This window comes from Leptosomus discolor, unplaced genomic scaffold (assembly GCF_034619465.1).
Source record: "Leptosomus discolor isolate bLepDis1 unplaced genomic scaffold, bLepDis1.hap2 HAP2_SCAFFOLD_251, whole genome shotgun sequence".
Classification (NCBI taxonomy): Eukaryota; Metazoa; Chordata; class Aves; order Leptosomiformes; family Leptosomidae; genus Leptosomus; species Leptosomus discolor.
Window position 1 is genome coordinate 1 of NW_028237733.1, and position 21,692 is coordinate 21,692.

Sequence of the window (21,692 nt, forward strand, 5' to 3'; positions counted from 1 at the left end):
TCCCCATCTCTGTGCTGCTGGGGGGTCCCCGTGATGGCCCCCCATCCCCTGACCCCCATCCCTGTGCTGCTGGGGGGTCCCCACAATGCCCCCCCCATCCCCTGACCCCCATCCCTGGGATGTTTGGGGTCCCCACGATGCCCCCAATGCCCCCATCTCTGTGCTGCTGGGGGGTCCCCGTGATGGCCCCCCATCCCCTGACCCCCATCCCTGTGCTGCTGGGGGGTCCCCGTGATGGCCCCCCCATCCCCTGACCCCCATCTCTGTGCTGCTGGGGGGCCCCACGATGCCCCCCCCACCCCCTGATGACCCCATCTCTGTGCTGCTGGGGGGTCCCTGTGGTGGCCCCCCATCCCCTGACCCCCATCCCTGGGATGCTGGGGGGTCCCCACGATGCCCCCCCATCCCCTGATGACCCCATCTCTGTGCTGCTGGGGGTCCCCGGGATGGCCCCCCCATCCCCTGACCCCCATCCCAGTGCTGCAGGAACACTGGGGGTCTCCACGATGCCTCCTAGCACCCCCATCCCTGGGATGCTGGGGGTCCCCACAATTCTCCCCCTCCCTGCACTCTGGGGATGCTGGGGGTCCCCCTGATGCCCCCCAGCGCCCCCATCCTTGTGCTGCCGGGGGTCCCCACGATGACGCTGGGGGTCCCCACAATGTCCCTCCTCCTCCATTCCCCCGTCCCCATGCTGTGGGAATGCTGGGGGGTCCCCCTGATGCCCTCCAGCGCCCCCATCCCTGTGCTGCCGGGGGTCCCCACGATGACCCCTGACCCCCCGTGTGTCGTGTCCCCCCCCCCAGGTTCGGGGCGGAGGAGCCCCCCGAGGAGAACCGGGTGCACTTGGGCAACGCCATCATGTCCTTCTACGCCGCCCTCATCGACCTGCTGGGCCGCTGCGCCCCCGAGATGCACGTGAGGAGCGGGGGGACCCCGGGGGGACCCCGAGGGGGGGTGGTGGGGGGAGGGGTGTCCGGCTCAGGGGGTGACCCCTCGGCCCCCTCGCCCCCCGCAGCTGATCCAGGCGGGCAAGGGGGAGGCGCTGCGGATCCGAGCCATCCTCCGCTCCCTCGTCCCCCTCGAAGACCTGGTGGGGATCATCAGCCTCCCCCTGCAGATGCCCACCCTGGGCAAAGGTGGGGCTGGGGGCACTGGGGGGGCACTGGGAGGGCACTGGGGGGGGCACTGGGGGGGCTGGGGATCATCAGCCTCCCCCTGCAGATGCCCACCCTGGGCAAAGGTGGGGCTGGGGACACTGGGGGGGGCACTGGGGGGGGCACTGGGGGCACTGGGGGGGCACTGGGGGGGCACTGGGGGGCACTGGGGGAGGCACTGGGGGGCTGGGGATCATCAGCCTCCCCCTGCAGATGCCCACCCTGGGCAAAGGTGGGGCTGGAGGCACTGGGGGGGCACTGGGGGGGGCACTGGGGGCACTGGGGGGGCACTGGGGGGGCACTGGGGGGCACTGGGGGAGGCACTGGGGGGCTGGGGATCATCAGCCTCCCCCTGCAGATGCCCACCCTGGGCAAAGGTGGGGCTGGGGGCACTGGGGGGGCACTGGGAGGGCACTGGGGGCACTGGGGGGCTGGGGATCATCAGCCTCCCCCTGCAGATGCCCACCCTGGGCAAAGGTGGGGCTGGGGGCACTGGGGGGGCACTGGGAGGGCACTGGGGGCACTGGGGGGCTGGGGATCATCAGCCTCCCCCTGCAGATGCCCACCCTGGGCAAAGGTGGGGCTGGGGGCACTGGGGGGGCACTGGGAGGGCACTGGGGGCACTGGGGGGCTGGGGATCATCAGCCTCCCCCTGCAGATGCCCACCCTGGGCAAAGGTGGGGCTGGGGGCACTGGGGGGGCACTGGGGGGGGCACTGGGGGGGCTGGGGGCATGCAGTGTGTGGGGATGGGCAGCCAGACTGGGGGTCACTGGTTTGGGTGGGACGTGGGGTCTCCAGACAGACTGGGGGTCACTGGTTTTGGGGGACATGAGGGTCTCCAGCTGGACTGGAGTCACCGGTTTTGAGGGGGACAAGCCAGACTGGGGTTGCTGGTTTGGGGGGACCAAGCCAGACTGGGGTCACTGTTTGGGGGGTACACGGGGGTCTCCAGCCAGATGGGGGTTGCTGGTTTGGGGGGCCAGTTGGGGCTGGGGTTGCTGGTTTTGGGGGCCATGCTGCACTGGGGTCACTGGTTTGGGGGACCAAGCCAGACTGGGGGGGCCGGTTTGGGGGACCAAGCTGGACTGGAGTTGCTGGTTTTGGGGGGCCATGCTGCACTGGGGTCACTGGTCTGGGGGGGGGGGGGGGGGGGGCACAAAGCCAGACTGGGGTCGCTGGTTTGGGGGAACAAGCTGCACTGGGGTTGCTGGTTTTGGGGGGCCATGCTGCACTGGGGTCACTGGTCTGGGGGGGGGGGGGGGGGCACAAAGCCAGACTAGGGTCACTGGTTTGGGGGACCAAGCCAGACTGCGGGGGCCTGTTTGGGGGACCAAGCTGGACTGGGGTTGCTGGTTTTGGGGGGCCATGCTGCACTGGGGTCACTGGTCTGGGACGGGCACAAAGCCAGACTGGGGTTGCTGGTTTGGGGGACCAAGCCAGACTGGGGTCGCTGTTTGGGGGGTACACGGGGGTCTCCAGCCAGATGGGGTTTGCTGGTTTGGGGGGCCAGTTGGGGCTGGGGTCGCTGGTTTGGGGGACCAAGCCAGACTGGGGGGGCCGGTTTGGGGGACCAAGCTGGACTGGGGTTGCTGGTTTGGGGGACCAAGCTGGACTGGGGTCGCTGGTTTTGGGGGAACAAGCTGCACTGGGGTTGCTGGTCAGGGGGGGGCACAAAGCCAGACTGGGGTCGCTGGTTTGGGGGAACAAGCTGGACTGGAGTTGCTGGTTTTGGGGGACCATGCTGCACTGCGGTCACTGGTCTGGGGGGGGGGGGCCCAAAGCCAGACTGGGGTCGCTGGTTTGGGGGACCAAGCCGGACTGCGGGGGCCGGGTTGGGGGGTCCCGATGCGGCCCGGGGGTCCCCGGTGCGGGGGCCAACGGGCCGGCGTGGCCGCCGGCAGACGGCAGCGTGGTGGAGCCGCGGATGGCGGCCAGCTTCGTGCCGGAGCACAAGGCGCCCATGGTGCTCTTCCTCGACCGCGTGTACGGCGTGGAGAGCCAGGAGTTCCTGCTGCGGGTGCTGGAGGTGGGCTTCCTGCCCGACATGCGGGCCGCCGCCTCGCTCGACACGGTGAGCCCCCCGCCCGCCCCCCGAGCCTGCCCCACGGGATGGAAGGAGCGTGGGGGTCTCCCCCCGCCCTGTGGGGTGGGGCTGGGGTCCCCCCCCGAGCCTGCCCCACAGGATGGAAGGAGCGTGGGGTCTCCCCCCGCCCTGTGGGGTGGGGCTGGGGCCCCCCAAACCTGCCCTGTGGGATGGGGCTGGGGTCCCCCAAACCTGCCCTGCTCCATGAGATGGGTCTGGGGTCCCCCAAACCTGCCCTGTGGGATGGGGCTGGGGTCCCCCAAACCTGCCCTATGGGATGGGTCTGGGGTCCCCCCCTGTCTCCCCTGCCCTGTGGGATGGGTCTGGGGTCCCCCCTGTCTCCCCCACCCTGTGGGGTGGGGGCTGGGGTCCCCCCTGTCTCCCCTGCCCTGTGGGGTGGGGCTGGGGTCCCCCAAACCTGCCCTGCTCCATGAGATGGGTCTGGGGTCCCCCAAACCTGCCCTATGGGATGGGTCTGGGGTCCCCCCCTGTCTCCCCTGCCCCGTGGGATGGGTCTGGGGTCCCCCAAACCTGCCCTATGGGATGGGTCTGGGGTCCCCCCAAACCTGCCCACAAGATGGAATGAGTATGGGGTCTCCCCTGCCCTATGGGATGGGGCTGGGGTCCTCCAAACCTGCCCTATGGGATGGGACTGGGGTCCCCCAAACCTTCCCTGCCCCATGAGATGGGTCTGGGGTCCCCCAAGATCTTCCCTATGGCATGGGCCTGGGGTGCCTCCAAACCTGCCCTGTGGAATGAGTGTGGGGTCTCCTCGTCCTATGGGATGGGTCTGGGGTCTCCTTAAACCTTTCCTGCCCTACAGAATGGGTCTGGGGTCCCCCCAGACCTGCCCTGTGGGATGGGTCTGGGGTCCCCCAAATCTGCCCTGTGGAATGGGGCTGGGGTCCCCCCAAACCTGCCCTATAGGATGGAATGAGTATGGGGTCTCCCCTGCCCTATGGGATGGTTCTAGGGTCCCCCAAACCTTCCCTGCCCCATGAGATGGGTCTGGGGTCCCCCCAAACCTGCCCTATGGGATGGGGATGGGGTCACCCAAGATCCTCCCTATGGGATGGGGCTGGGGTCCTCCAAACCTGCCCCATGAGATGGAATGAGTGTGGGGTCTCCCCTGCCCTATGGGATGGGTCTGGGGTCCCCCCAAACCTGCCTTATGGGATGTCTGGGTTCCCCCCTGTCTCCCCTGCCCTATGGGATGGGTCTGGGGTCCCCCCAAACCTGCCTTATGGGATGTCTGGGGTTCCCCCAGTCTCCCCTGCCCTATGGGATGGGTCTGGGGTCCCCCCAAACCTGCCCTATAGGATGGAATGAGTATGGGGTCTCCCCTGCCCTATGGGATGGGGCTGGGGTCCCCCAAACCTTCCGTGCTCCATGAGATGGGTCTCGGGTCCCCCAAATCTGCCCTGTGGGGTGGGAATGGGGGGGTCTTTATACCTGCCCTGTGGGATGGGTCTGGGGTCCCCCCAAACCTGCCCTATAGGATGCAATGAGTATGGGGTCTCCCCTGCCCTATGGGATGGTTCTAGGGTCCCCCAAACCTTCCCTGCCCCATGAGATGGGTCTGGGGTCCCCCCAAACCTGCCCTATGGGATGGGGATGGGGTCACCCAAGATCCTCCCTATGGGATGGGGCTGGGGTCCTCCAAACCTGCCCCATGAGATGGAATGAGTGTGGGGTCTCCCCTGCCCTATGGGATGGGTCTGGGGTCCCCCCAAACCTGCCTTATGGGATGTCTGGGTTCCCCCCTGTCTCCCCTGCCCTATGGGATGGGTCTGGGGTCCCCCCAAACCTGCCCTATAGGATGGAATGAGTATGGGGTCTCCCCTGCCCTATGGGACAGGGCTGGGGTCCCCCCCAAACCTGCCCTATAGGATGGAATGAGTATGGGGTCTCCCCTGCCCTATGGGATGGGTCTGGGGTCCCCCCAAACCTGCCCTATAGGATGGAATGAGTATGGGGTCTCCCCTGCCCTATGGGACAGGGCTGGGGTCCCCCCAAACCTGCCCTATAGGATGGAATGAGTATGGGGTCTCCCCTGCCCTATGGGACAGGGCTGGGGTCCCCCCAAACCTGCCCTATAGGATGGAATGAGTATGGGGTCTCCCCTGCCCTATGGGATGGGGCTGGGGTCCCCCAAACCTTCCGTACTCCATGAGATGGGTCTCGGGTCCCCCAAATCTGCCCTGTGGGGTGGGGATGGGGGGGTCTTTTATACCTGCCCTGTGGGATGGGTCTGGGGTCCCCCCAAACCTGCCTTATGGGATGTCTGGGGTCCCCCCTGTCTCCCCTGCCCTGTGGGATGGGGCTGGGGTCCCCCCAAACCTGCCCTATAGGATGCAATGAGTATGGGGTCTCCCCTGCCCTACGGGATGGGGCTGGGGTCTCCTTAAACCTTTCCTGCCCTGCGGAATGGGTCTGGGGTCCCCCCTGTCTCCCCCGCCCCATGGGATGGATACGGGGTGTCCCCCCCCCCCCAGCCCCTGCCCCATGGCACCCCTTCCCCTCGGGGTCCCGCGGTGGGGTGGGTGGGGGTCCTGACCCCCCCCGTTTTTGTGTGTGTGTGTGTGTCCCCCCCTCCCGTGGCGGCGGCAGGCGACCTTCAGCACGACGGAGATGGCGCTGGCGCTGAACCGGTACCTGTGCCTGGCGGTGCTGCCGCTGATCACCAAGTGCGCCCCGCTCTTCGCCGGCACCGAGCACCGCGCCATCATGGTGGACTCCATGCTCCACACCATCTACCGCCTCTCCCGCGGGCGCTCCCTCACCAAGGCGCAGCGCGACGTCATCGAGGAGTGCCTCATGGCCCTCTGCCGGTGCGGGGCCCCCGGCACCCCCCAGAACCCACACAGCCCCCCCTAGAACTGCTGCATCCACCCCAGAACCCCTGCAGCCCCCCAGAACCCCTGCATCCACCCCAGAACCCCTGCAGACCCCCTAGAACCCCTGCATCCACCCCAGAACCCCTGCAGCCCCCCAGAACCCCCGCAGCACCCCCAGAACCCCCGCAGCCCCCCTAGAACCGCTGCATCCACCCCAGAACCCCTGCAGCCCCCCAGAACCCCTGCAGCCCCCCAGAACCCCTGCAGACCCCCCAGAACCCTTGCATCCACCCCAGAACCCCCGCAGCCCCCCAGAACCCCCGCAGCATCCCTAGAACCGCTGCATCCACCCCAGAACCCCTGCAGCCCCCCAGAACCCCCGCAGCACCCCCAGAACCCCTGCAGCCCCCCAGAACCCCCACAGCACCCCCCAGAACCCCTGCAGACCCCCTAGAACCCCTGCATCCACCCCAGAACCCCTGCAGCCCCCCAGAACCATTGCATCCACCCCAAAACCCCTGTAGCCCCCCAGAACCCTCGCAGCACCCTTAGAACCCATACAGCCCCCCCAGAACCCCCGCAGCACCCCCAGAACCCACACAGCCTCCCTAGAACCCCCGCAGCACCCCCAGAACCCGTGCATCCACCCCGAACCCCTGCATCCACCCCAAACCCCTGCAGCCCCCCAGAATCCCCGCAGCACCCGCAGAACCCACACAGACCCCCTAGAACTGCTGCATCCACCCCAAAACCCCCGCAGCACCCCCAGAACCCACACAGCTCCCCCAGAACCCCCGCATCCCCCCCAAACCCCTGCAGCCCCCCAGAACCCACACAGCCCCCTCCAAACCCCTGCATTCCCCCCAGAACCCCTGCATCCACCCCAGCACCCCTGCATCCACCCCGAACCCCCGCAGCACCCCCAGAACCCACACAGCCCCTCCAGAGCCCCCACATCCCCCCCAAACCCCTGCATCCCCCCAGAACCCCTGCATCTACCCCAAACCCCTGTAGCAACCCCAGAACCCCCACAGCCCCCCCCGAACCCCTGCACCCACCCCAGGACCCCTGCATCCCCCCCGAACCCCCACATCCCCCTCAGAGCCCCTGCGTCCCCCCATAGCCCCCCCGAACCCCTGCATCCCTCCCAGAACCCCCCAGAACTCCCACAGCCCCCCAGGACTCCTGCATCCCCCTCAGAACCCCTGCACCCCCCCCCCGAACTCCCACAGCCCCCCCGAACCCACGCAGCCCCCAAAACCCCTGTGTCACCCCCCATAGCCCCTGATACCCCCCCGTACCCCTGCGTCCCCCTATATCCCCTCCCTGCCCCCCGCAGCCGGCTATAGCCCTCCCACACCCCCATAGCCCCCCCCTACCCACCTATAGCCCCCCTAACCCCCCTATATCCCCCTAACTCCCCCATATCCCCTCTCTACACCCCCTAAATCCGCCCCTATATCCCCCCTAAACCCCCATGTCCCCCCTATATCCCCCTAACTACCCCTATATCCTCTCTCTACCCCCTAACCCCCCCAACACCTCTATAACCCCGATATTCCCCCTAAACACCCCTATATCCCCTCTACACCCCCTAAATCCCCCCTAACCGCTCCTATATCCCCTCTATACCCCCCTAACTGCCCCTATACCCCCTCTATACCCTCACATCCCCCCTAACCACCCCCATATCCCCTCTATACCCCGATATCCCCCCTAACTGCCCCTATATCCCCTCTATACCCTCCTAATGCTCCCCATATCCCCTCTACACCCTCCATATCGCCCCCAATCCCCCCTAACTGCCCCCGTATCCCCTCTATACCCCCATATCCCCCCTAACCGCCCCCATATCCCCCCTACACCCCCATATCCCCCCTACACCCCCATATCCCCCCCATATCCCCCCTAACTGCCCCTGTATCCCCTCTATACCCCTGTATCCCCCCATATCCCCCCCAACTGCCCCCCTATCCCCCCTACACCCCCATATCCCCCCCATGTCCCCTCTGTAGGGCCCGTCCCCACCCCCCACCCGCCCCTGACGCCCCCCGCCCCCCTCGCCCCCAGGTACATCCGCCCCTCCATGCTCCAGCACCTCCTCCGCCGCCTGGTCTTCGACGTCCCCATCCTCAACGAGTTCGCCAAGATGCCCCTCAAGGTGAGCCCGGCCGGGGGCGGCGGGGGGGGGGGGGGGGTGTCCCCCCGTGCCCCCCCCAACCCCTGGGCCCCCCCAGCTGCTGACGAACCACTACGAGCGGTGCTGGAAGTACTACTGCCTGCCCAGCGGCTGGCCCAACCAGGGGGTCAGCTCGGAGGAGGAGCTGCACCTCACCCGAAAGCTCTTCTGGGGCATCTTCGAGTCCCTGGCCCACAAGGTGGGGGGACACGGGGAGCGGGGGGGGGGGGGGGGGACGGGACGTGGGGATGGGGATGGGGGGGAGAATGGGGACATGGGGGTGGGGGGGATGGGGGTGGGGGTGGTGGGACACGGGGATGGGGGTGGTGGGGATGGGGGGGGTGGTGGTGGGGATGGGGATGGGGGTGGTGGGGACGTGGGGATGGGGATGGTGGGGATAATGGGGACATGGGGATGGTGGGGATGGGGGGTGGTGGTGGTGGGGATGGGGATGGGGGTGGTGGGGACGTGGGGATGGGGATGGTGGGGACATGGGGATGGTGGGGATGGGGGTGGTGGGGATGGGGATGGGGATGGTGGTGATGGGACACGGGGATGGGGGTGGTGGGGACGTGGGGATGGGGATGGTGGGGATAATGGGGATAATGGGGACATGGGGATGGTGGGGATGGGAGTGGTGGTGGTGGGGATGGGGGTGGTGGGGACGTGGGGATGGGGATAATGGGGACATGGGGATGGTGGGGATGGGGGTGGTGGGGATGGGGATGGGGATGGTGGTGATGGGACACGAGGATGAGGGTGGTGGGGACGTGGGGATGGGGATGGTGGGGATAATGGGGATATGGGGATGGTGGGGATGGGGTTGGTGGTGATGGTGGTAATGGGACGCGGGGATGGTGGGGACACGGGGATAATAGGGATGATGGGGATGGGGACATGGATGTGGGGGTGGTGGGGACATGGGGGTGATGGGGGTGGTGGGGACACGGGGATGGTGAGGATGGGGCTGATGGGGACGTGGGGATGGGGATAATGGGGATGGGGACATGGGGATGGGGGTGGTGGGGACATGGGGATGGTGGGGACACGGGGATGAGGATAATGGGGATGGGGGTGGTGGGGATGGGGACACGGGGATGGGGGTGGTGGGGATGGGGACATGGGGATGGGGGTGGTGGGGATGATGGGGATGGGGACGTGAGCATGAGGATGGTGGGGATGATGGGGACATGGGGATGGGGGGGACACGGAGACGGGGATGATGGGGACACGGGGATGTGGAAGGGGGTGACAGGGACACAAGGATGGGGATGGTGAGGATGCGGGGTCAGGGACTTGGGGGGCTGAGCGGGGCGGGGACATGGGGGTGGGGGACAAGGGGGTCTGAACCCCCCCAGGTCCTGGGGGCTTCTGGGGGGGTCTTGGGGGGGATGCCATGGGGCCGGGGGGATCCTGAGGGGGTCCGGGGGGGGGGGGGGGTCCTGGGGGTGTCTTGGGGGGGTCCTGAGGTGTCCTGAGAGGGTCTTGGAGGGTTCGGGGGGGGGGTGTTCTTGGGGGGATGCCGTGGGGGCACCCGTGGTGGACTTCGCTGGGGGGACACCACCCCGTGGGGACAGCGGGTGGCCCCGAGGGCCCGCGGGGGGGGGGGGGGGTGGGGGCTGTGGGGTGTGGGTGGCCGGGGTGGGGTCACCGCCTGGCGCCCCCCCGCGCAGCGGTTCGAGGCGGAGCTGTACAAGCTGGCCATGCCGTGCCTCTGCGCCATCGCCGGCGCCCTCCCCCCCGACTACGTGGACGCCAGCTACTCCTCCAAGACGGAGAAGAAGGCTTCCGTCGACGCCGAGGGCAACTTCGACCCCAAGCCCGTCGAGACCCTCAAGTAAGGGCCACCCCCGCCCCACCCCCCCCCCCCCACCCCGCCGCAGACCCCTGCCCTGACACCCCCCGCCCCCCCCCCCCAATCTCCGTGTGTGTCCCCCACCCCACCAGCGTCATCATCCCCGAGAAGCTGGACGGCTTCATCAACAAGTACGCGGAGTACACGCACGAGAAGTGGGCGTTCGACAAGGTGGGGACCCCCCGCCCTCGGCGTGCCCCCCGTCCCCTCCCCGCGCCTGCCTGGCCCCGGGACCCCCCCACCCCAAGCTCTACCCCCGCCCCTGGGCAGATCCAGAACAACTGGTCCTTTGGGGAGACGGTGGATGAAGAAGCCAAGACCCACCCCATGCTGCGACCCTACAAGACCTTCTCGGAGAAGGTGGCGTCTGTGGCCCCCGCTGGGACCAGGCTGGGACACCCCCCACCCCCCACCCCCCCAGCCCCACCTGGACACCCCCAACCCCATCGAGATCCCCCGACCCCATCAAGATCCCTCAGCCCCATCGAGATCTCCCAATTCCACCCATCCTTAACCCCACTGAGATCCCCCAATCCCATTGAGATCCCTCAACCCCATCAAGATCCCTCAGCCCCATCGAGATCCCCCAATTCCACCCATCCTTAACCCCACTGAGATCCCCCAACCCCATCCACCCTCCTCAACCCCATTGAGATCCCCCAACCCCATCAAGATCCCACAACCCCATCAAGATCCCACAACTCCATCCATCCTCAACCCCACTGAGATCCCTCAGCCCCATCGAGATCCCTCAACCCCTTCAAGATCCCCCAACCCCATCCACCCTCCTCAACCCCATCAAGATCCCCCAACCCCATTGAGATCCCTCAGCCCCATCGAGATCCCACAACCCCATCGAGATCCCCCAATTCCAACCATCCTCAACCCCACTGAGATCCCCCAATCCCATCGAGATCCCCCAACTCCATCAAGATCCCCCAACCCCATCGAGATCCCCCAACCCCATCAAGATCCCCCAGTTCCACCCATCCTCAACCCCACTGAGATCCCCCAACCCCATCGAGATCCCCCAACCCCATCCACCCCCTCCCAACCCCGTCTAGACCCCCCCACCCTCCTCACCCTCCCAGCCGAGGAGCCGTCGGTGCCGTTGAGTGCTGGTGGGCACCCAAGGGCACCCCGTGAGCGCCCCCCCACCCCCCCCCCCCCCAATCTGCCCCCCGCCCCCCCAGGACAAGGAGATCTACCGGTGGCCCATCAAGGAGTCCCTGAAGGCCATGCTGGCCTGGGAGTGGATGGTGGAGAAGGCCCGCGAGGGCGAGGAGGACAAGGTGGAGAAGAAGAAGACCCGCAAGATCTCCCAGTCTGCCCAGGTGGGGGGCTGGACGCCCGGGTCGCCCCCCCACCCCAAGAACCCTTGGGGGCCCATGAGATCCCTGGGTGGGGAAGGGGCACCCCAATCCCCTGGGGGTCCCTGGGTGGGGAAGGAGCACCCCAATCCCCTGAGGGGGGGGGTCCAGGGGGGTTGCCCCCACCCCGTGGTCCCCCTCACGCCGCCCCGTGTGTCCCCCCCCGCCCCGTCCCCAGGCCACCTACGACCCCAGCCACGGCTACAGCCCCCAGCCCGTGGACCTCTCGGGGGTGACGCTGTCCCGGGAGCTGCAGGTGAGTGTGTGTGTCCCCCCCCCGCCCCACCGTGTCCCCGTGTCCCCCCCGCCCCGTGCCGTGTGTCTGGGTGTCCCCCCCGCGGCTCGGGCCCCACCTCGCCGTGCCCCCCAGGCCATGGCGGAGCAGTTGGCCGAGAACTACCACAACACCTGGGGGCGCAAGAAGAAGCAGGAGCTGGAGGCCAAGGGTGAGCGCCCCCCTGCCCCCCCCCCCCCCCCCCCCACCCTACGGGCACCCCCTGTGTCCCCCCCCCCCTCCCCGGGCACCCCCTGTGTCCCCCTCCCCACCCTACGGGCACCCCACGGATCTGGGCTGACCCACCCCCCCCAAGTGGAGGCACCCCCGTGGGTGCTGCCCCTCCAGCGATTGTCCTTCCCCCCACACCCCCCATGGGTGCTCCTCACCTCCTCCATCCCCCCATGGGTGCTCCTCTTGCCCCACACCCCCCATGGGTGCTCCTCACCTCCTCCAGCCCCCCATGGGTGCTCCTCTTGCCCCACACCCCCCATGGGTGCTCCTCACCTCCTCCAGCCCCCCATGGGTGCTCCTCTCCCCCCACATCACCCATGGGTGCTCCTCTTGCCCCACACCCCCCATGGGTGCTCCTCACCTCCTCCAGCCCCCCATGGGTGCTCCTCTCCCCCCACATCACCCATGGGTGCTCCTCACCCCCTCCATCCCCCCATGGTTGCTCCTTTTCCCCCACACCCCCCATGGGTGCTCCTCTCCCCCTCCATCCCCCCATGGGTGCTTGTCTCCCCCCACACCCCCCATGGGTGCTCCTCTCCCCCCACACCACCCACGGGTGCTCCTCTCCCCCCACACCACACACGGGTGCTCCCCACCTCCTCCATCCTCTCCCCCTCCATCCCCCCATGGGTGCTCCTCTCCCCCCACACCCCCCATGGGTGCTCCTCACCCCCTCCACCCCCCCATGGGTGCTCCTCTCCCCCTCCATCCCCCCATGGGTGCTTGTCTCCCCCCACACCACCCACGGGTGCTCCTCTCCCCCTCCGCCCCCCACGGGCGCTCCTCTCGCCCCACACCCCCCACGGGTGCTCCTCTCCCCCTCTGCCCCCCACGGGTGCTCCTCTCGCCCCACACCCCCCACGGGCGCTCCTCTCCCCCCACATCACCCATGGGTGCTCCTCTCCCCCTACAACACCCATGGATGCTCCTCACCTCCTCCATCCCCCCACGGGCGCTCCTCTCGCCCCACACCCCCCACGGGCGCTCCTCTCCCCCTCCGCCCCCCCCCGGGTGCTGACGGGGGGCGCCAGGGGGGGGCTCGCACCCCCTGCTCGTGCCCTACGACACGCTGACGGCCAAGGAGAAGGCGCGGGACCGGGAGAAGGCGCAGGAGCTCCTCAAGTTCCTGCAGCTCAACGGCTACGCCGTCACCCGGTGGGTGGGGGGCGCGCCCGGGGGGGGGGCGGGGGGCGGGGGGGGGGGGCAGCGCCCTGACCCCCCCGGCGGCCGCAGGGGGCTGAAGGACATGGAGCTGGACACGTCCTCCATCGAGAAGCGCTTCGCCTACGGGTTCCTGCAGCAGCTGCTCAAGTGGATGGACATCTCCCAGGAGTTCATCGCCCACCTGGGTGCGGCCCCGGGGACCCCCCGACCCTCGGGACCCCCCCCCCCAGACCCCTCGGGACCTCCCCGACCCCTTGGCACCACCCCCCCCACCTGCTCCGTCCTTTGGGACCCCTCCGTGTCCACCTGGGACCTCTCTGGTCCTCGCTCGGACGCCTTGGGACCCCCCTTGAACCCCTTGAGACCCCCGTGACCCACTTGAGATCCCCGTGACCCACTTGAGACCCCCGTGACCCACTTGAGACCTCCGTGACCCACCTGAGACCCCCGTGACCCACCTGAGACCCCCCGTGACCCACCTGAGATCCCCGTGACCCACTTGAGATCCCCGTGACCCACCTGAGACCCCCGTGACCCACTTGAGACCCCCGTGACCCACTTGAGATCCCCGTGACCCACCTGAGACCCCCGTGACCCACTTCAGACCCCCGTGACCCACTTGAGACCTCCATGACCCACTTGAGACCCCCGTGACCCACCTGAGATCCCCGTGACCCACCCGAGACCCACCTCTTGAACCTCTAGAGACCCACTTGACCCCCCCCTTGGACCCCTTGAAGACCCCCTTGGACTTCTTTAAGACCCACTTGACCTCCTTGAGACCCCCTTGAAGCTCTTGACACCCCCTTGAGACCCCCCCTTGACCCCCTTGGGACCCCCTTGACCCCCTTGGGACCCACTTGGACCCCTTGAGACACCCTTGGACATCTTTAAGACCCCCTTGACCCCCTTGAGAACCCCTTGAACCCCCTCTTTAAGACCCCCTTAGACCTCTTTAAGACCCCCTTGACCTATTTGAGACCCCCTTGACCCCCCTTGAGACCCCCCAAGACCCCCACCAGCACTGCCCCAGACCCCTTGGGGTTCCCTGGGACCCCCCCAGCTGCTCGTCCCCGTGTCCCCCCCACCCCGTGTCCCCCCCTGACTCCCCCCCCCCCCCCCAGAGGCGGTGGTGAGCAGCGGGCGGGTGGAGAAATCCCCCCACGAGCAGGAGATCAAGTTCTTCGCCAAGGTCAGAGGGACCCCAAAATGGGGGGGGGGGGGGGGGGGGGAGCCCGAGATGGGGGCACCCGGGTGGGGGGGACCAGCAACGGGGTGGCTTCAGCCCAGACACGCCATCGGGTCCCTATGGGGGTTTGGGGTCCCCCTTGGGGGGGTTGGGGTCCCCACGGGGTGTTTGAGGTCTTTATGGGGGTTTGAGGGTCTTACGGGGTGTTTGGGGCCCCCCATAGGGTGTTTGGGGTCTCTGTGGGGTGTTTGGGGACCCCTTTAGAGGGGTTGGGGTCCCTGTGAGGGATCTGGGGTCCCTATGCTGTGTCTGAGGTCTCTAGGGGGGGTTTGGGGTCCCCTTTGGGGTGTTTGGGGTCCCTATGCGGGGTTTGGGGTCCCTATGGTGTGTCTGAGATCTCTAGGGGGGTTTGGGGTCCCCTTTAGGGTGTTTGGGTCCCTAAGAGGGATTTGGGGTCCCTATGGTGTGTCTGAGATCTCTAGGGGGGATTTGGGGTCTCCTTTGGGGTGCTTGGGGTCCCTATGGGGTGTTTGGGGTCCCTATGGGGGGGTTGGGGTCCCTATGGTGTGTCTGAGCTCTCCGGGGGGGGGTTTGGGGTCTCCTTTGGGGTGTTTGGGGTCCCTATGGGGGGTTTGGGGTCCCTACGGTGTGTCTGAGCTCTCCAGGGGCATTTTGGGGTCCCCTTTGGGGTGTTTGGGTTCCCTATGGTGTGTCTGAGCTCTCCGGGGGGGGGGGGGGTTGGGGTCCCTATGGTGTGTCTGAGCTCTCGGGAGGGGGGGTTGGGGTCTCCTTTGGGGTGTTTGGGGTCCCTATGGGGGGTTTGGGGTCCCTATGGTGTGTCTGAGCTCTCCGGGGGGGGGGGGGTTGGGGTCCCTATGGTGTGTCTGAGCTCTCCAGGGGGGGGGTTTGGGGTCCCCTTCGGGGTGTTTGGGGTCCCCGCAGGGTGTGAGGGGGCTGAACCCCGCGAGCCCTCGAGGTCCCCGCAGGGCGTCGGGGCGCTCCTTAGAGGACCCTCGGCGTCCCCGCGGGGTCCCTGGGGGGGGGGGGGGACAGACGCGCGGGTGGGGGTCCCTCACGGGGTGCCGGGGTGCCCCCCCAGATCCTGCTGCCCCTCATCAACCAGTACTTCCACAACCACTGCCTCTACTTCCTCTCCACCCCGGCCAAGGTGCTGGGCAGCGGGGGGCACGCCTCCAACAAGGAGAAGGAGATGATCACCAGGTGGGGACCCCCCGACCCCCCCGGGGGGGCGGCGGGGCGCGGGGGAGGGGACACGCTCGCCCTGACCCCCCCCCCCCCCCCAAATCTCTGTGTGTGTGTCCCCCCTCCCGCTGCCCGCCCACCACCAGCCTCTTCTGCAAACTGGCCGCGCTCGTCCGCCACCGCGTCTCGCTCTTCGGTAAGGGGACGGGGACCCCCGCGGCGGGGCGCGGCGGGGTGGCCCGGTGGCGCCTGACACCCCCCCCCCGCCCCGTCGCTGTCCCCCTGCCCGTCCCCAGGGACCGACGCGCCGGCCGTGGTGAACTGCCTGCACATCCTCGCCCGCTCGCTGGACGCCAGGTGGGACGGCGGCCCGGTGCCACCACCACCGTGCTCTCCTTGTCCCCACGGGGGCCCGGTGCCACCACCACAGTGCTGGCCTTGTCCCCACGGGGGCCCGGTGCCACCACCGTGCTCTCCTTGTCCCCACGGGGTCCCGGTGCCACCACCACAGTGCTGGCCTTGTCCCCATGGGGTCCCAGTGCCACCACCGTGCTCTCCTTGTCCCCACGGGGTCCTGGTGCCACCACGGTGCTGGCCTTGTCCCCACAGGGTCCCAGTGCCACCACCGTGCTCTCCTTGTCCCCATGGGGGTCCCAGTGCCACCACCGCACTGGCCTTGTCCCCATGGGGTCCCAGTGCCACCACCGTGCTCTCCTTGTCCCCACGGGGGCCCGGTGCCACCACCACGGTGCTGGCCTTGTCCCCACGGGGGCCCAGTGCCACCACCGTGCTCTCCTTGTCCCCATGGGGTCCCGGTGCCACCACGGTGCTGGCCTTGTCCCCATGGGGTCCTGGTGCCACCACCGCACTGGCCTTGTCCCCATGGGGTCCCAGTGCCACCACCACGGTGCTGGCCTTGTCCCCACGGGGGCCCGGTGCCACCACCGTGCTCTCCTTGTCCCCACGGGGTCCCGGTGCCACCACGGTGCTGGCCTTGTCCCCATGGGGTCCCGGTGCCACCACCGCGCTGGCCTTGTCCCCATGGGGTCCCGGTGCCACCGCCATGCTGTCCTCACCCCCACAAGGTCCCGGTGCCACCACCGTGCTCTCCTTGTCCCCACGGGGGTCCCGGTGCCACCACCGTGCTCTCCTTGGCCCCACCATCCCCAGTGTCCCGGTGCCACCATCCCTGTCCCCGCTGCGTCCCAGCGCCACCATGATGCCACCCCTGTTCCCATAGAGCCCACCCTGTCCCTGCAGTGACCTGGTGCCACCACGATGGTGGTGGCCATGCCCAGTGTCCCCAGTGCTGCCCACACGTGTCCCCAGGGTGGTGGCCATGCCTGGTGTCCCCAGGGTGGTGGCCATGCCCAGTGTCCCTAACGCTGCCCACACGTGTCCCCAGGGTGGTGGCCGTGCCCAGTGTCCCCAGCAGTGGCCATGCCCAGTGTCCCCAGTGCTGCCCACACGTGTCCCCAGGGTGGTGGCCATGCCCAGTGTCCCCAACACTGCCCATACTTGACCCCAGGGTGGTGGCCATGCCCAGTGTCCCCAGTGCTGCCCACACATGTCCCCAGGGTGGTGGCCATGCCTGTTGTCCCCAACAGTGGCCATGCCCAGTGTCCCCAACGCTGCCCACACGTGTCCCCAGGGTGGTGGCCGTGCCTGGTGTCCCCAGCAGTGGCCATGCCCAGTGTCCCCAGTGCTCCCCGTACGTGCCCCCAGGGTGGTGGCCATGCCCAGTGTCCCCAGTGCTGCCCACACATGTCCCCAGGGTGGTGGCCATGCCTGTTGTCCCCAACAGTGGCCATGCCCAGTGTCCCCAACGCTGCCCACACATGTCCCCAGGGTGGTGGCCATGCCCAGTGTCCTCAACGCTGCCCACACGTGTCCCCAGGGTGGTGGCCATGCCTGGTGTCCCCAACAGTGGCCATGCCCAGTGTCCCCAGTGCTGCCCACACATGTCCCCAGGGTGGTGGCCATGCCCAGTGTCCCCAACACTGCCCATACTTGACCCCAGGGTGGTGGCCATGCCCGGTGTCCCCAGCACTGGCCGTGCCCGGTGTCCCCAGCGGCCCCCCGGCGCGTCCCCGCGCTGAGCGTCCCCCCGTGTCCCCAGGACGGTGATGAAGTCGGGCCCCGAGATCGTCAAGGCGGGGCTGCGCTCCTTCTTCGAGAGCGCGGCCGAGGACATCGAGAAGATGGTGGAGAACCTCAAGCTGGGGAAGGTGACGCAGAGCCGCACCCAGGTCAAGGGGGTGGCCCAGAACATCAACTACACCACGGTGGCCCTCCTGCCCGTCCTCACCTCCCTCTTCGAGCACGTGGCCCAGCACAGCTTCGGGGACGACGTCATCCGTGAGCCCACGGGGACGCGCTGGGGACACGCTGGGGACAGGGGGCTCGGCGGGGGCGGGGGGCGTGGGGACACGTTGGGGACAGGGGACATGTTGGGGCTTGGGAGGGATGTGGGACGTGGGGACACATTGGGGACATGTTGGGGACAGGGGGCTTGGGAGGGTTGTGGGACATGGGGACACATTGGGGACAGGGGGCATGTTGGGGACAGAGGGCTTGGGAGGGATGTGGGACGTGGGGACACATTGGGGACACGTTGGGGACAGGGGACATGTTGGGGACAGAGGGCTTGGGAGGGATGTGGGACGTGGGGACACATTGGGGACACGTTGGGGACAGGGGACATGTTGGGGACAGAGGGCTTGGGAGGGATGTGGGACGTGGGGACACATTGGGGACATGTTGGGGACAGGGGGCTCAGTGGGAGTGTGGGGCATGGGGACTTGTTGGGGACAGGGGACATGTTGGGGACAGAGGGCTTGGGAGGGATGTGGGACATGGGGACACATTGGGGACACGTTGGGGACAGGGGGCTCGGCGGGGGCGTGGGGCATGGGGACACATTGGGGACAGGGGACATGTTGGGGACAGAGGGCTTGGGAGGGTTGTGGGACATGGGGACACATTGGGGACACATTGGGGACAGGGGACATGTTGGGGACAGAGGGCTTGGGAGGGATGTGGGACGTGGGGACACATTGGGGACACGTTGGGGACAGGGGGCTCAGCGGGGGTGGGGGGCGTGGGGACACGTTGGGGACAGGGGACACGTTGGGGACAGGGGGCTTGGGAGGGATGTGGGACGTGGGGACACATTGGGGACACGTTGGGGACAGGGGGCTCGGCGGGGGTGGGGGGCGTGGGGACACGTTGGGGACAGGGGACACGTTGGGGACAGGGGGCGCGGGAGGGATGTGGGACGTGGGGACACATTGGGGACATGCTGGGGACAGGGGGCTCAGCAGGGACGTGGGAACAGGGGGGCTGGGGCTGTCCGGGGAGCGCTGGGGCAGTTTGGGGGTGCAGGGCCCCCCCAGGCGTTGGGGACACCGCCGCCCTGAGTGTCCCCTGTCCCCGCAGTCGATGACGTCCAGGTCTCCTGCTACCGCATCCTCTGCAGCATCTACTCGCTGGGCACCACCAGGAACCCCTACGTGGAGAGGTGGGGGGCTGGGGGGGGGCCAAGACCCCCAAAACCCCTCTGCCTGCAGAGCCGGGGGCGCTTGGGGGGTGGCCGTGGGGTCCCCGTGTCCCCTGGGGCGCCCGTGGCTTTGGGATGTCCGTGACTCTGGGGTGGCCCTGGGGGACCTGTTCCTGTGGGGTGTCTGCGAATTTGGGGTGCCCGTGGGGTGTCTGGGGGGTATCCGTGGATCTGGGGTGGCCATGGGGTGCCCATGGGGTGTCCGTGGGTCTGGGGTGGCCATGGGGTGTCTGGGGGGGGGCTCATGGGGTGTCCATGGATCTGGGGTGGCCATGGGGTGCCCATGGATCTGGGGTGGTCATAGGATGTCCGGGGGGTGTCTGTGGGGGGTCTGTGGGGTGTCTGTGGGGTGACCATTGATCTGGGGCATCTACGGGGTGCCCACGGGGTGTCTGTGGGTCTGGGGTGGCCATAGGGTGTCTGTGGGGTGCCCATGAACCTGGGGCGCCCATGGGGTGTCCATGGGGTGCCCGTGGGGTGTCTGTGAGTCTGGGGTGGCCATAGGGTGTCTGTGGGGTGCCCATGAACCTGGGGCGCCCGTGGGGTGCCCATGGGGTGTCTGTGGGTCTGGGGTGCCCACAGGGTGCCTATGAGGTGCCCATGGGGTGCCCATGAACCTGGGGTGCCCGTGGGGTGCCCATGGGGTGTCTGTGGGTCTGGGGTGCCCACGGGGTGCCTATGAGGTGCCCATGGGGTGCCCATGGATCTGGGGTGTCCGTGGGGTGTCTGTGGGGTATCTGTGGGTCTGGGGTGGCCATAGGGTGTCTGTGGGGTGCCCATGAACCTGGGGCGCCCGTGGGGTGTCCATGGGGTGTCCGTGGGGTGCCCACGGGGTGTCCGTGGGTCTGGGGTGCCTATGAGGTGCCCGCGGGGTGTCCGCGTCGCCCGGCACCCCCGTCCCTGCAGACCGTGGGGTGCCCGTGGGGTGCCCGTGGGGCGCCGCGGGACCCCCGTGGGGCGCCGTGGGGCGCCGTGGGGCGCCGTGGGGCGGGGGTGACCCGTGCCCCGTGCCCCGTGCCCGCAGGCAGCGCCCGGCGCTGGGGGAGTGCCTGGCCCGGCTGGCGGCCGCCATGCCCGTGGCCTTCCTGGAGCCGCGGCTCAACCAGTTCAACCCCTGCTCCGTCTACAGCACCAAGTCCCCCCGCGAGCGGGCCAGTGAGTGGGGCGGGACCCCCCGCCGGCCCCCCGCCGGCCCCCCCCCGTCCCCGAGGGTCCCCGTGGGTCCCCGTGTGCCCCCGCGTCCCCGCGTGCCTCCCCAGGGGCCCCAGGTTTGGGATCCCCCCACGTCTCCGCTGTCCTTCCCATGTGTCCCCACTTTGGGGTCCCCCCACGTCTCCGCTGTCCCTCTCACGTGTCCCTACATTGGGGTCCCCCCACATCCCCATCGCCCCACTTCAGCTCTCCCCACTTTGGGGTCCCCCCACATCGCTGGTGTCCCTCTCACGTGTCCCCGCCAGCTCCTGATGCCCCCAAGTCTCCCCAGCTCTGGGGTACCCTGATGGACCCCCAACACTGGGACCCCTCTTTGTCCCCAAGACCCCTCGCTCGCCCCCACCTTTGGGGTCCCCCCACATCCCCATTGCCCCCCTTCAGCTCTCCCCACGTGGGGGTCCCCCCACGTCTCCACTGTCCCTCTCATGTCTCCCCACTTTGGGGTCTCCATGTGCCTCCCCAGGGGCCCCAGGTTTGGGGTCCCCCCTCATCTTCACTGTCCCCTCTCACGTCTCCCCACTTCGGGGTCCCCCCACATCCCCATCGCCCCCCTTCAGCTCTCCCCACGTGGGGGTCCCCCCACGTCTCCGCTGTCCCTCTCACGTCTCCCCGCTTCGGGGTCCCCCCACATCCCCATCGCCCCCCTTCAGCTCTCCCCCCCCCCCCCGCGGTGGGTTCCTCGCCGTGGGGTGCCCCCCTGCCCGGTGCCACCCCCGTGTCCCCGCAGTCCTGGGGCTCCCCGGCCGGGTGGAGGAGATGTGCCCGGACATCCCGGACCTGGAGCGGCTGATGCGGGACATCGGGGGGCTGGCGGAGTCGGGGGCCCGCTACACCGAGATGCCCCACGTCATCGAGGTGACCCTCCCCATGCTCTGCAACTACCTGCCCCGCTGGTGGGAGCGCGGCCCCGACAGCCTCCCCCAGGGGCCCTGGGCCACCGCCGTCACCGGCCACCACCTCAACGCCCTCCTGGGCAACATCCTCCGCATCGTGGTCAACAACCTGGGCATCGACGAGGCCTCCTGGATGAAGCGCCTGGCAGGTGGGGCGGGGGGCGACGGGGGGCGTCGGTGGCGCTGGGGGCCACGGGTGGGTCTTGGGATGGGGCTGGTGGCCCCGGGGATGGGGCTGGTGGCCCTGGGCGGGTCTTGGGATGGTGCTGGTGGTCCCAGGGATGGTGCTGGTGGCCCCAAGGATGGGGCTGGTGGCCCTGGGTGGGTCTTGGGATGGTTCTGGTGGCCCCAGGGGTGCTGCTGGTGGCCCTGGGTGGGTCTTGGGATGGTTCTGGTGGCCCCAAGGATGGTGCTGGTGGCCCTAGGTGGGTCTTGGGATGGGGCTGGTTGCCCCAAGGATGGTGCTGGTGGCCCTGGGCGGG

General features: G+C 68.6%; 2 protein-coding genes across 2 annotated transcripts in view; both read left to right on the forward strand.

Moving 5' to 3' along the window:
- Positions 1-640: 640 nt before the first annotated feature.
- LOC147413162 (ryanodine receptor 1-like) lies at positions 641-6,118 on the forward strand. Its single transcript, XM_086480591.1, has 5 exons — positions 641-696; positions 807-918; positions 1,019-1,139; positions 3,060-3,229; positions 5,852-6,118. The coding sequence occupies exons 1-5, from the start codon at positions 641-643 to the stop codon at positions 6,116-6,118; spliced, it is 726 nt and encodes a 241-aa protein (XP_086336717.1).
- A 1,960-nt stretch (positions 6,119-8,078) lies between these two features.
- Positions 8,079-21,692, forward strand: part of LOC147413163 (ryanodine receptor 1-like) — a gene marked incomplete at its 3' end in the record, with an annotated part of 28,410 nt that continues 14,796 nt past the window's right edge. The window contains exons 1-19 of the mRNA XM_086480592.1: positions 8,079-8,089; positions 8,149-8,239; positions 8,316-8,456; positions 9,931-10,094; positions 10,205-10,283; positions 10,383-10,472; positions 11,306-11,446; positions 11,661-11,738; positions 11,853-11,928; positions 13,022-13,145; positions 13,224-13,339; positions 14,279-14,346; positions 15,443-15,564; positions 15,693-15,742; positions 15,834-15,903; positions 17,666-17,904; positions 18,985-19,066; positions 20,130-20,260; positions 21,045-21,359. Of these exons, the coding sequence (XP_086336718.1) occupies positions 8,079-8,089; positions 8,149-8,239; positions 8,316-8,456; positions 9,931-10,094; positions 10,205-10,283; positions 10,383-10,472; positions 11,306-11,446; positions 11,661-11,738; positions 11,853-11,928; positions 13,022-13,145; positions 13,224-13,339; positions 14,279-14,346; positions 15,443-15,564; positions 15,693-15,742; positions 15,834-15,903; positions 17,666-17,904; positions 18,985-19,066; positions 20,130-20,260; positions 21,045-21,359 (2,188 nt within the window). The remainder of the gene's footprint in view (positions 8,090-8,148; positions 8,240-8,315; positions 8,457-9,930; positions 10,095-10,204; positions 10,284-10,382; positions 10,473-11,305; positions 11,447-11,660; positions 11,739-11,852; positions 11,929-13,021; positions 13,146-13,223; positions 13,340-14,278; positions 14,347-15,442; positions 15,565-15,692; positions 15,743-15,833; positions 15,904-17,665; positions 17,905-18,984; positions 19,067-20,129; positions 20,261-21,044; positions 21,360-21,692) is intronic.

Coding starts and splice junctions, on each gene's coding strand:
- LOC147413162 (XM_086480591.1), top strand. CDS start 641: ATGACGCTGGGGGTCCCCACAATGTCCCTCCTCCTCCATTCCCCCGTC. Junction 697..806: donor CATTCCCCCGTCCCCATGCT/GTGGGAATGCTG, acceptor CCCCCCCCCCAG/GTTCGGGGCGGAGGAGCCCC. Junction 3,230..5,851: donor CCGCCGCCTCGCTCGACACG/GTGAGCCCCCCG, acceptor TGGCGGCGGCAG/GCGACCTTCAGCACGACGGA.